This window comes from Chiloscyllium plagiosum, unplaced genomic scaffold (genome assembly GCF_037043375.1).
Source record: "Chiloscyllium plagiosum isolate Xiang-an unplaced genomic scaffold, Cpla_swu_hap1 HiC_scaffold_23, whole genome shotgun sequence".
NCBI classification, from domain to species: domain Eukaryota; kingdom Metazoa; phylum Chordata; class Chondrichthyes; order Orectolobiformes; family Hemiscylliidae; genus Chiloscyllium; species Chiloscyllium plagiosum.
In genome coordinates, this window is record NW_028270161.1 from 2,412,437 (window position 1) to 2,426,845 (window position 14,409).

The following is a 14,409-nucleotide window of genomic DNA, read 5'->3' on the forward strand; positions in this document are numbered from 1 at the left end:
ATTTACCTGATAACCAATCATATAGGTGTTGGCAAGCGAAAGACTTTCTTCATCGATTACATCATCAATCTGTGGACCTATCAACTTATTACCAGAGCTCAATCTGAATGTAAAAACCATTCAGCTCCAGTTCAACTACAAATATTCACTTGTTCAAGCAGCTGTGTAAATTATACTTGAATTTCTGGACAAGGAAGCAGCAATATTTCTACCTAAGCTTGGCTAACAGCTGCTTCCAAACTCAGACAAACATTTCAGATGCTGCCCAAATTACATTAAATTAACAGTTTTAATTTAGAATGCAAGAAATTCAGCTAATTCACCAAATTATTTCTAAGCAACGAAGGCAGAACTGTGACAAAATTATTTTCTATTGAAGGCTACATTTCACTGTAACTGTTTGATGCAGAATGAAGAAACTTAAACTGTTTTCCTAGCTCATTCTGAAGAAACAGATTATTGCTATAATTTTACCTTGGTCTGGGACTGCCAGCAATTGCTGACCTTTCAACATGCCTCCTTATTCTATAACTTAATCTAAACTCTTGATCTAACTCTGTAAGAGATAAACCTGTCATGCATTAAAGCAAACCACATCCCAGATTTGCAGATTGGGCTGCAGAGCTGATAAAGGAGTTAGGCTACCTGGTTTTAAGTTGCAAGGGACAGCCTCACATTTCCTTCACATGTTTGTTGTTTCCAGCAGCTACTGAGCAAACAAAAGGATGATGTTCAAAGTTCCTCTGCTCATCACAGCTCGGCATTTCCATTTGCTATGCTGTCTGCTTTCGGGGTGGCATTGGAAAATAAATGGAAATGAAAGTCTGTGATGGATGAGAATGACGAACGATCAAGGACCTGAGGACAGCTTCATGAAAGCTGAAAAGTACAGGGCAATAATTTTCACCAGCTGTCACAGGCACCTTCTATTAAGACAGAGTGCATTTAAAGTTGAGACCTTTGCAAATCCTGATTTCTTTTAGCATGGTTCCCCATGTCATGTTATTAGGCTGGTTTCAGGGAGCAGCTAGCCTAGGACGCATTGAGGGAAGTAGAAATGTACTTAAAACAAAGGCAGTTTTTACTTGTCCTTTAATTTAAACTCTGTTGCTTTCCTGAATTCCATAGAAACAGGAATGATCACCACTAGCCTGACCCTTCACTCACTGAGCCAAGTATCTTTCTGCAGTTTTAATAACAACTCAGCCAGAGTGGAGATAGAAATGTAAGCTTCAGGGAATCAAGGATTTATTTTGCAAAAAGACATGAATTACATTATTGATCCAGAAATGTGTACATGGCCAGTGGAAGGTATCATGCTGTGTCAGAAACCATTCCTCCTTTCATTTGTACAATATATCAGTGATATCAATTTCTCTAATTTCAAAATTACAATTCAAAATAAAGCTTGTGGATGGTGCACAAACTTTATAATTTCAAACTCTTTGTGGTTTTGTTGTGAAGTCTCATTCTTTGAGAGGCTATCATGATCCTGCCATCTACTCAAGGAATCTATTAACAGGTGGAAAAAAAACCCAACCAGTTTCAATCTGAAATCTCCACAAAGAACCTGCTCTCCCCATTACAGTATTGGATAGTAAGGTTTGTCAATGTTAAACTAAAAGAGAAAATGCTGGAAAATCTCAGCAGGTCTGGCAGGATCTGTAAGGAGAGAAAAGAGCTGACTTTTCGAGTCTAACTGATCCTTCTCTTTTGGTTTCAGATTCCAGCATCCGCAGTAATTTGCTTTTGTCAATGTTAAGATGAGCCATGGCATACAAGAGGTGGATGAAAGATCGTGATTAAATATGTTGCCTTCCCTTTTTTTCTAGATAAATGTCTAAAACTTTCCCAGCATTTCCAGGATTTTTTGTTTTTATTTTAAGGGCAAAGTAATACTTCCACTTGTAAATCCAGACAAGGAAAGTGATCATCAAGTCAAAGATACCTCTTTCTATGAGAGAGAAATAATTCCCAACTGCTTCAATCCTGGGAGGGTTGCCAACACTCAGACTTCAGGAAGAATGAAAGATTCGAAATATTGTCTTTCTGACTCAGTGACTGTTATCAAACATTGTGATTAGGAGCAGGCACTCGGAGATGTCACAATTTTTAAACCAAACCATCACCAAATCCTAAAGAGAGATTGTCTGAATCTCTCTCTTTAAATACAGAAGACGTGAATCATAAAGGAAATTATCATCTCAGATTTGACAAAGTCTGGGAACAAAAGGAACCAATCATTTGACTTTATGTTTACCACAACTGCCAAGGTTGCAGAACTCTACCTCAATGTTAGTGGTAGTTAAAGGTATATAGTCAATCGCACCAATCTATTCTTAGGGAGCAGCAGTTACTGCTGTGTAATCTGAGTGCACAGCAAACTGTTTTCTTCTGCAGCCAAGAAAACATGACCACATTGCATGCTTTTCCTCTTTTAGTCATGTTGGCATTTAATTGCATGTTTATATCTTGAGAAAAGATGCTAACACTGAGCTTAGATTACAATTACCCTAATTATACATTGAGGAAAGCCTGGAACTAAATCAGGGCAGAAATATCAGGTTTGAAACAGCTATGCAGATAAATGTGCTAAAAATGACATGCTTTAGAATAACAGACGGAAAAGCCCAGATGGGTATTTTATGCAATAACATGTTGGCTGAAATCTAAAGGTGACTCAAGAAATCCACCTGGCTGATCCCAGCAATATTCAGATTCAGATTCCCCTGCAATAATTAATGTTGGAGCTTAGCTCATTGGTCTTCAGCCATCCTCAATGCGATTGGTCTGCATCCGCAATGTATTAACCACCATCCAACTCCACCCAGACCAATGAAAACTGGAAGAACTGCAAATGTCGTAAATCAGAAACAAAAACAGAAGTTGCTGGAAAATCTGAGCCTCTATGGAGATAAATTAGAGTTACCATTTCAGATTCAGTCCAGTTCTGAGGAAGGGTTACCAGACCCGAAATGTTAGCTCTGATTTCTCTCCACAAATGCTGCCAGACCTGCTGAGCTTTTCCAGAAATTTCTGTTTTTGTTCGGCCCAGACCAAGCCTCTCGTTCTTCACCTTGCCCTCTTGTACAGACTGCTGTAGCTTCTCAGCTCTGATCAAATCACTGACATTTTATTTTTTTGGATGTCACTTTTTTAAAAAAATTCTTTTTTCTCTTGTGGTTTCAAGCACCTCTTCATTTGTCTTATGGTTATAAAGAGGAAACGTCGCAGCATCCGGAGTTTGAGAGTTTGTATTTTCATGCATATTGATCTTTAATGATTATCTGTGTTTGTGAGGCACACAGGACAGTTGACAGAATGCAGCATCTTTGGAGCTTTTTTACTTGCAATAAGCTCCCATTCACTCTGACTACCTGGTCACCAGGAGTTTCCTCAGAGCAGTTGACATACTAATGATTTTTTGTAAGCTCATATGCAGCAAGATTATAGTTTTAAATGGTTCATTTTAAAAGTAACCAGCAATGCATCTTTACACTTTAAAAACATAACAGGTTATTTTATTAGACAACTATCCCAGAAAGTTATTTAAGACTGATAAAATTATTTGCTAAAATAATAGATATAAAGATTTAAAGCGAGTAAGGATTAAAAATTGGGCATGAGAATGAAAATGAGACCTATAATAATTAATATAAAGATTTAAAGGAAATAAGGATGAAAGTTAGACATGAGAATGAAATTGTAATTTGGTTGTAGATCTAGTTTGCCTGGAGATATTCTTTCCACAGAAAGGAGTTAAACCACAGTCAGCTTCAACAATCGGATTCGGAGATGCCGGTGTTGGACTGGGCTATACAAAGTTAAAAATCACACAACACCAGGTTATAGTCCAACAGGTTTAATTGGAAGCACACTAGCTTTCGGAGCGATGCTCCTTCATCAGGTGATTGTGGAGGGCTCGATCGTAACACAGAATTTATAGCAAAAATTTGCAGTGTGATGTAACTGAAATTATACATTGAAAAATTGATTGTCTGTTAAGCCTTTCATCTGTTACAATGTGGCCGAGCAGAGGCTGATAGCTAAGTTTGGTACCCATAGGGAGGGCCTCAACCGGGACTTTGGGTTCATGTCACACTACACCATTGCACTACACATATACACACAGATATTCCTACACACACACTCTCACATGCACACGGACACAGATACACACAGACGCGCACACAGACACCCACACACACCCTTATAGACACACAGACAACCACACATGCACCCCCTCACAGACTTAATACACTCTGCACTCACTACACACACACACACACACTTTCTCACACTCACAACCCCCACCCCAGACAGACACACACACACAGACAGACAAAGACCCACATGCACACATATATTTTGTGTGGTGAATTTTTTTGGTACTTTCAGAGTTACATTGCACTTTGCTCAAAAACTGCATACATTCATGTAAAACTCTGAGCTCAAAAACTGCATAAATTTATGTAAAACTCTGTTATCTCACTTTTTAGATCAGAATCAATCTAAACATCAGGTCATAGACAGAGAACACAGGGGGCTAACACCTTCAATATATTGTCTAGCTATCACCATTGTTAACAGCTAACCCGAGAATGCAACTTTAAAAAAAAGGGTTTTGTGATTTACACATGAAAGAAGTGACACTATCACTGTATTCTAACAGATAAAAGGCTTAACAGACGATCAATTTTTCAATGTATAATTTCAGTTACATCACACTGCAAAGTTTTGCTATAAATTCTGTGTTACGATCGAGCACTCCACAATCACCTGATGAAGGAGCGTCGCTCCGAAAGCTGGTGCTTCCAATTAAACCTGTTGGACTATAACCTGGTATTGTGTGATTTTTAGCTTCAACAATACCTGTGATGGCTTCTTCTGTCGAATAGTTAAATGTTGCTCCTACAGGTTATCTGGGCAGAACAGCTTCTATGGCTGAGTGCAGGCTATTTTAGTTTCCTTTTACAGCACTGCAAGTTGTGACTATTTGTACCCTGGCTCATTACAGCAGTCGAGGATACCTCCCTCTCTCTCATTACTGTTTAAGATGATTCTATTGAGACCTTTCACAAATAACTTTTCTATAGTTCAATACTTTAAAAATGGGTGCTGCCAAATTCTGCTTCACATTAGCTGCTGAGTTAGCCCAGGTCTGGAGCTCAGAACAATCCATTACTTTTTCTCATTGAGCTCAGTAACTTTGAACTGTCTCAGCTCTCATTACATCATAGTTTCACTGAAATACAAAAAAGGTTCCCCCCACCTCCAGGAAAGCCACTGTCAATGTGCTTCTGTTTACTCTTGGAAACGTTCATGGAATTTTAAAGGACTGTGATTATTGTGATTCTTACCAAGTAAAATCTGTTTCCAACATCAGCTAAATCCATAAGGATCCTACAATCCATTTTGTAAGATTCTTTATTTCCATTTTAAGAACAGATTACTTTTCTTTACAAAATATTTAACATTTTGTAACTTTTAACCCATTTACGCAAGTAGCATTATACAATATCTAGTTTTGCGAATCACTTGCGGGGCATAGTCATGGCTGCTGGCAAACATTTTTACTGCCTGACCCTAATTGCCCTTGAGAAGGTGGTGGTGAACTACCTTTTGAACCGTTACAGTCCATATGATAATCCAATTTATTGATGAAAGTAACCAAGTGAGTATAATGACATCAGTTGCATTTGGAAAGACAACACTAACACAGAATTGCTGGATAAATTTTCCAAATGTTATGCCTGAATATTTTATGATTCCAATTGTATTATTAACAGTTGGGAATAATTATCTCAGTGTCTCCCATAATAAATGTAAATTCAATTACACTACATGTTCATAATCTCAGGGAAAGAAGATTAAAACACCCTTGAATCTTTTGGATTAGATTACATTAGATTCCCTACAGTGTGGAAACAGGCCCTTCGGCCCAACCAGTCCGCACCAACCCTCCGAAGAGTAACCCACCCAGACCCACTTCCCTCTGACTAATGTACCTAAACCTTTCCTATTTGATCTCAAAACTCCTTCTGTGGCCAGTATCTTACTTTATTTTACAATGTTCCAGTTAAACAACTTGCAATGTTTCATTATCATGAAGAGTTTTATTTATTCACTCATGAAACATGAGTGTCACTAGTCAGCCAGCATTTATTATCCATCTCTAATTGTCCAAGAGAAGGTGTTAGTGAGCTGCCTTTAGATTAGATTCCCTACAGTGTGGAAACAGGCCCTTCAGCCCAACAAGTCCACACTGACCCTCTGAAGGGTAACCCACCCAGATCCATTTCCCTCTGACTATTGCACCTAACACTATGGGCAATTTTGAATGGCTAATTCACCTGACCTGCACATCTTTGGATTGTGGGAGGAAACTGGAGCACCCAGAGGAAACCCATGCAGACATGAAGAGAATGTGCAAACTCCAAATAGACAGTCGCCCAAGGCTGGAATTGAACCTGGGTCCCTGGCACGATGACGCAGTAATGCTAACCACTAAGGCCACTGTGCCGCACCTTCTTGAATTGCTACTTTCCATTGCTGTAGGGACTGGTATATATTACTAATAGTGAGTGACTTGGAGGGGAACTTGCAGAGGTTGGTGTTCCCATGTATCTGTTGCCCTTGTCCTTCAAGATGGAAGTGGTCATGGGTGCTGTCTGAGGATCTTTGCTGAATTTCTGCACTGTATCTTGAGGATGGTACACACTGCTGCTACTAAGCATCAGTGGGGAAGGAGTGGATGCTTGTGGATATGATGCCAATCAAGCGGATATCCTGGCTGGTGTTGAGCTCCTTGAGTGTTGGAGCTGCTGCATCAGTGTAAGTTACAGCAGTCGATTAACTTGAACATGGTGAAGGAAGTTTAGAAACTTAGACCCATAATTATTAATAAGCATTTCTTGGTGTGATGCAATTGTAAATATTCAAGTTAAATGTACACTGAGGAACTGCTTATGGACAAACAATTCTACTTCCTCTACATTTGGCTGTTCCTTCAGTTCTGTAGTTTGTCCTGTTTTTGGAAAATAGCAGTTCTCCAAGATCTCTTCATTCCCTCAGTTCTTGCCTCTTGGTTCCTAATCCCAGATTTTTGCTCCTCATTGGCAGTTGGTGCCAAAAATTTGGAATATCCTGTCTAAACATCTTTCTTTTTCTCTCTCTCTCTTTCTTTAAACTGCTCATAACTAAGATGAGAGGAGTGTTCTGTCAGTCCTGTCATTCGACTACAGAGATATTATATCCAAATACCATTAAAGCCAATCGTATGCTTTCCTGAATAGTTTAGAGTTCATCAAAAGATTTCTTTAACAGAAGCAATTATTGACTTATCAAACAAAACCAGTTTAATGAAGATGCAGAATTGCCTAACACACATAGAACTTGTAAAAAAAATTTAAAATTTACCTATCTACACACATGCACACATTCAGGAGAAAATCTGAGTTGGACCCTGGTCTCACACCAGCAGGGTTTCCGGTAAGGAGACACCAGCTGAGCAGCTTGTTCTGTAGAAGGCTTCCCCCCACCTCCACCCCACCAACTGCAGATCCAAACACAAACTCCATTCCTGCAAACACTGTTCAAACAGAACAGCCATTAAACTGGCTGAAGTGAGTTCACTCAAACAAAATCAGCAATGAACTGCAACCACAATGCTTTCCAAGAAATGCCTTGCTTTCAGAAGAGCAAGGACCAATGTCTTTTCATTGATCTCAAAGAGAAAACAATCCAAACATTGCCACTCTCCTTCACACTCAATCCACCAAAATGATTAAATATGAAGCACCTTCATAACAGTTGTCCCTACACCGAGATTAATTTGTTAAGGACCAGGCCAGACCCCCTCAAAGCATTTTAAGAAGGTAGACCAGACCATAACTTTTCGAGTTGTTTTATGCAGGTGTAAAGTGGATATTCCAGGAGCAATGCAGCTGGTCAAACCATTCAGTTTTAAACAAAACAGAATTTATTTACACACGAATGATAAAAATTTGAATTTAGAATAACACAACTATTTGAAAAACCAACTGACACAAAAACGCAACTCTACAAAGAGCGTTTCAGATTTCCTGCAAATCCCATAGACACACCCCTTGGCAAAAAGATAAATTCAAACACAGGTTCTTACAGGAGAAAAAGAGAGGATCAGCATGGAACTGTTTCTTTGGGCTACCAGCTAAGACTAACCCAAAACTGGAAAAAACCCTGAACTGGACACCCCCCTTTCATTGTTCACGTGTGTAAAAAAAAACTGAAAGCCTTTTCTGATTGTCGACTGAGGCAGCATCTGTTAGTCATTATTAAAGTAGCGAGTTCAAACTTTTCAGCACCTCTGTCTCCAGGACCCTCTTCAACAAAAAACTAAGGACATAGTAACTTTGTTAAAGGAGCAGTATTGTCACAATTGGATACACCATTACCATTAACCCAAAGACCTTCAGTGTAGTGAACTGATCCAGACCTCCCCTTCAATGATCATCTGTGATGTCATGATGGTGACACCGAGAATTGGGGGACAATTATTATGCCCCATGACCTCTTTAATTGGGAAAATACAACAAAAAAACTGTGGATGCTGGAAATCTGAAACAAACAAAAACAAAATACGCTGGAGAAGCTCAGCAGAACTTTGAAGAATGGTCACTGAACTCGAAATATTAACTTGGTTTCTCTGTCCATGGATGCTGCCAGACCTGCTGAGTTTCTCCAGCAGTTTCTGTTTTTGTTTGCTTCACCTCTATAGATGGAAGAGGTGATCAAAAACCAAAATGGAACAGCCAACTGAGAAGAGCCCCAGGGAAAAGTCAGTAAACTGTCCAAGTTCTCAACCCACCACCTGTACAGCCAGACCCGGCAGGGATTACTAGGACATAGCAAGTTCCTGAGCCACAACGGGCAACAGGGAACACAGACTTGACCAACACAACACAAACCATTCTCTCAGGATGGGAGGCTGCCACCGCCAAACCTAATTCCTTTCATCAAACCTTTGGTCATCCAGTCTATGTCAAATTCTCTTTAATTTACCCTCCAGTAAATCACATGGCACATACATATCTATTAAAGTCATCGTATAATTGTAAGCTGTTGTTGCAATTTCAGTGGGAGAGTGAAATAAAGGTAATGAGTTGAGGAATGACTTGCACTGTCGAGGTGTTCTTTCAATGTGCTTTCCATTTGCAGGATACTAATTTAGCCACAATTTAACTCAGACACAGAAAATAACGGTGCTCGCCAGCAGCAATAAGACTCAAAGATTCCAGTTGGTTGTCTGCCACCTGAGTCATATTAGCACTGGTGCCAAGGTGGTGTGGCTGCTGCTTGGCATTTTGCTGTCATATAAATGCTGAATTAAAGAGAGAACTAAAGTTCATTGTTTCTTTACATGACGCAATGGCAATTAAACACAATCCAGCAATGCACTGAATGGCTCTCTGACAAACACATCAGTGAGGACCTTTCCATTGACATCCCTTTGAAAATACAACTATAAATAACCCTCAGGCCATCTAAACTTTCAGAAACATCCTGTGCTAAAGTTGGCCAATAAACAGATCACTTTTAATACTGAGTGAATACCAGCAGGGAGCTCTTGCATTCAGTATCCAAAACAAACTGAAACATTCAGACAATATCGGCTCAAAGGTTCTTTTCTCTCGAGGACTGACATGTCAATAGTCTCTTTCCACTTGTTACCTTTGTGAAAAAGCTTGAGTCTCGGAAGATTCTGTTTCCACGTTTCCACAAGTGGAATAATTAATAGTAAAATGAAGCTCCATAGCAACCGACATGTTTGAAGTGGTTTCGGGGTTTGATTTCTTGGAGATTTCTGCATTGCATCTGTCGCTGGCTGCATCATCAACAATAAAGTTTCTTGTGCCAATTGAAGTTCTGTAACAAGGGAAACAAAATTTACAAAGGTTAAAAAAAACACAACCACAACCCCAGACATGAAAAAATGGAAATCAAGCCCTAAGATCAATAATATCAAGTCTGTTTTAAACACTTCTTTTTAGGGTATATGTTAAAACAAATAGAAACAAAATAATTAACTTAAAAAAAGAACATATTCAATCATGCATCCTGATAGCACAATAATTATCTGCATGAAGTCTCGTGCTTAAGTACGTGACTAGAAAATTCAAAATTGAATCTTTGGTTTTTGCTGCATTAATTGGTCCCAGCTGAGGTAAAGAAAACAGAAATCGCTGAAGAAGCTCAGCAGATCTGACAACATCTATACAGAGAGGAAGTGTTATCATTTCCAGTCTCATATGACTTCCACAGAAGTGGAAGAGGCTGGAAATTGATGGTTTTGTTGCTGTTGACAGAGGGAAAGGAGAGACCAAATGGAATAGATGGTGAGAGTGCAAAAGACCCAGGGAGGGTGTAAAGGATGGCTGTAAATGACAGATATGGCAAGGCAAAAATGGATCCACTCCGCTAACAGCAAAGTTAATAAGGCTAGGAGGGTGGTAGGGACGGGGGGAGGGGCAGAGGTGCTGGGGGATGTTAGGCAAATGGAGGACAGGGGACTTGCTTTGATATTGCCGGACTCAATACTGCATCCTAAAGGCTGTGAGGTGCCTACGTGGAAAATGAGGTCCCTCCAGCTTTTGTTGAGATTTGTCGGGATATAATGTAGGCCCACAATGGAAAGGTCAGCATGGGAGCAAGATGAGATATTGAACCAGCTGCAGTACATTTGCGAGGGTTAAAACTGGGCAGGCTTCTGAAAAATGAGCATAATTTTAGTTTGCAAAGAGAGCATTATAATGGGCACTGCCAATGGTACAAAGCACAAGAATTGTAAAGTTAAGTAAAGACTAGTTTGTCATTTATAGAAATGATTTGAATGAGAATATAGAAGGCATGGTTAGTAAGTTTACAGATGACATCAATATTGGTCAAAGTTAAAAATCACACAACACCAGGTTATAGTCCAACAGGTTTATTTGGAAGCACTAGCTTTCGGAGTGACGCTCCTTCATCAGGTGGTTGTGGAGCAGGACCATAAGACACAGAATTTATAGCAAACAATTATAGTGTCATGCAGCTGAAATGTTCAGCATATCATTTCAAAATTGGCAAAGGCAAATTTACCAAAACCGATTTTTCTCACTTGAGTATCTCCTCCACTCCGAGTGAAGGAACGCTGACAGAATGAATTGAGCAGCAGCACAGAGACAGAAAGAGACAGAGAGAGAAACAGAGAGAGAGAGAGAGAGAGAGACAGAGAGACAGAGAGAGAGAGAGAAAGAAAGAGACAGACAGAGAGAGAGAGACAGAGAGAGACAGAGAGAAAGAGAGATACAGACAGAGAGAGAACTCAATGTTTTGCAGCAGCAGAAATGCAATAACTCCATAGAGGCCGTTATCCTGTCAACTACACACCCTTTATTTACACAGGAAGAGTCCTTGACACTGACCCAGCTCTCTCAGAGCCCGCTCTCAGAGTGAACCGGATATCTGACACCCCTGTTTCTATCTGTCAGCCAGGGATCATGATTGAAGCAGACTAATAGCCCCAGTCAGGGAACTCCTATTCTAGGAGGTCCACCCGGCTGACCTCACGACATTCACGATGAGAGAGAGAGCTGTATCGTGCAGCTTCAACTCTAATAGCCCAACCGCAACCTCTGAAAGCAAAACAAAATCCCTACATCTGTGTGAGCACAACTCAAACCACTCATGCTTCTTTTAACTAATTTTGCTTTTTAAAATCGAGTTTATTTCCTCTGCTTTCCATGGAGCAGACACCTCAGCACCATGTTTACAACATCCCTCTTCAAGAGAAACAAAACAGAACAACTCCCTCTTAAAGGCACATCTCATTGAGGAGGTTGAGATAAGAAACTTTACAACCTTTAAAAAGTATTTGGATGAGTACTTGAAGGGTCGTAACATTCAATGACATATGCCCAGAGTGGGACAGTGGGAATTATCTCAGTAATCATGGCGGGACAGACTCAATCAGTCAAAGGGCCTTTTCTGTATGGTATAATCCTATGAATCTAGAAGGGATGCCACAGCTATGTTCTTGCTGAATAGAGTTGATCTTTGTAGAAATAAAGAATTGTTGAGGAGAACAGAAGATAAAGAAAACCTCATTGTGGTGACTTTAGCAATGGAGAATCTCCTTTGAGCTCAGGAAGAGAACCAGATCAAATGTGATGCATCTAGGTAAAAATAAGGACTGCAGATGCTGGAAACCAGAGTCTAGATTAGAGTGGTGCTGGAAAAGCACAGCAGGTCAGACAGCATCCGAGGAGCAGTAAAATTGACATTTCGGCCAAAAGTAATGTATCTGCCCTGCACCAGATAGCTGCATGCTCTCTCTCTTACTGGAGTATTCCTCACTAATCCACCAGGGGCAGTAGTACATTCAATCAGCCGTGTGGATTTAGACATGGACAATTTCCACTTGGTGAGGATGGAACCATATCTCAACCTTCTGAGCAGGAGAGTAAGGCAGGCATAGTTATTAAAAATACAAAGGAAAATACAAAAATACATCAACTCGTCTCCAAAAGCCCAGCCTGAAGGTTTTATCGAGCCTGTATTATCAGCTGTGACTCAACTGAAGCTCATTTTCCAGCAGAAGGGACATGAATTCAATCACACTTCAAAGAAATAAGCACAAGAACTGACATTTCAGAGCAGTACAAGGGCATGCTGCACTGTCTGAGGTGCAATTTTACAAATGAGATTTCCAACCAGGCCTGATCTGCCTTCTCACTATGGTACCATTGTCATCCTTCATTAACACAGCAATCCCACCACCTTTTGCTTTCTCGATCTCTTCCCCAAATATCAAACACCAGGAGGAGAGCGAGCAAACATGACAGAGACTGAGGTTCCCCAACATCTATGGCATTGGCGAGAAAGGCAGTGCCAAGCTAAGGTCAGTGAGGACAGGGGGAGAGGTCAGTGCGGACCGGGGGAGAGGTCAATGCGGACCAGGGGAGAGGTCAGTGTGGACTGAGGAAGGGATCAGTGCGGACATCGGGAGAGATCGATGCGGACCGGGGGAGGGGTCAGTGCGGACCGGTGGAGAGGTCGGTGCAGAGAGGGGAATGGGACTGTGCAGGATTGAAGGACTGTAACGATGAATGTTTTGTTGCTTTATATTTGTAATTTGTCCCTCAGATCGTGTACCGGCAGACCATTCTACTGAAAATGGCTCAGTAAGTGGGGAGTTACAAACTTTGCACTGCACTCATGTGAGCACATGTAACAATAACGCACATTCTAATACAGAGGCACCTCAATTATCTGGCATTCAATTTTCCAAATTTCAGGTTATCCAAACAAGCTCACAAGGTCCTGATGCTTAGCCTAAACTATATTATCCAGATTTTGATTAACCGAATGAAATACTCCCAGCTTGTGTCCTTCAGGGAAGAGAGGTTCCTCTGTATTGAGTTGTGAGCTGTAGCCCATTAGCTGGATGTAAAATTGGTCTGTGTCTTTCGGGTTAAGGTTAGTTAAAGGGAACATTGATGAGGTGACCAGGAGAATTCCTTGCTTTTTCTCATTGCTGCTGCCAACATGATCATCATCACCATCATCAGGATATTCAGCTGTGACCTTGGTTTAACATCTCAACTAAATAAAGGTGACACCACTGGGAATGCAGCACCCATGGGAAACTACCCAGCTCTAAAAGCACCCTAGTACAACCATTTTACTCCAACACAAACTGAGCCAGGGCCACATGCACACACTCGCGCACACACACACACTCAATGATTTTGTTGAAAATGACTCCCCACTTCTATCCCCTCTATCTTGAGTCCAATTGTTTTCATATCCATAGCACCTTGATCACAGTAAAACTCCCAAAGTACTTCAGGTGAGTATTCATCAGACAAACATTGTTCACAATGCAGCCATTAGGATAAGTGCCCAAACACCTGGACAAAGGAGATAATATTCAATCAGCATCTTAAAGGTGGGAACTGAAAGAGATTCCCGAGCTCAGGCCTCGACAGCTGAAAGTAGAGCCACCAGTGGTGGGGTAGTTGTGGGGGTGAGGGGGGTTAATGAACAAGAGGAGAAAGTGAGGTCTCCAGATGCTGGAGATCAGAGCTGAAAATGTGTTGCTGGAACAGCACAGCAGGTCAGGCAGCATCCAGGGAACAGGAGAATCGACATTTCGGGCATAAAGAAGGGCTTATGCCCGAAACGTCGATTCTCCTGTTCCCTGGATGCTGCCTGACCTGCTGCGCTTTTCCAGCACCACATTTTCAGTTAATGAACAAGAGGCCAGAGAAGGAGCTGCATATTTCTATTTTACAGACTCATTGTGATAAGTTGTTGAAGTCTCTCGACATTTCTTCACAGTTAAGACTTTAGGGAAGTTGTTTGCAGACTGACTTCAGTCTAGCCAGG

The 14,409-nt window shown here is 40.8% G+C and overlaps 1 protein-coding gene across 6 annotated transcripts in view; it reads right to left on the reverse strand.

The window, feature by feature from the left end:
- LOC122561883 (semaphorin-3D) overlaps positions 1-14,409 on the reverse strand; it is a 356,084-nt gene that overhangs the window by 260,582 nt on the left and 81,093 nt on the right. For all 6 annotated transcript variants that reach the window (XM_087999320.1, XM_043714212.2, XM_087999319.1 and 3 more), the window contains exon 2: positions 9,712-9,906. In XM_087999320.1, the coding sequence (XP_087855446.1) occupies positions 9,712-9,874 (163 nt within the window). In that variant the 5' untranslated portion in view covers positions 9,875-9,906. The remainder of the gene's footprint in view (positions 1-9,711; positions 9,907-14,409) is intronic.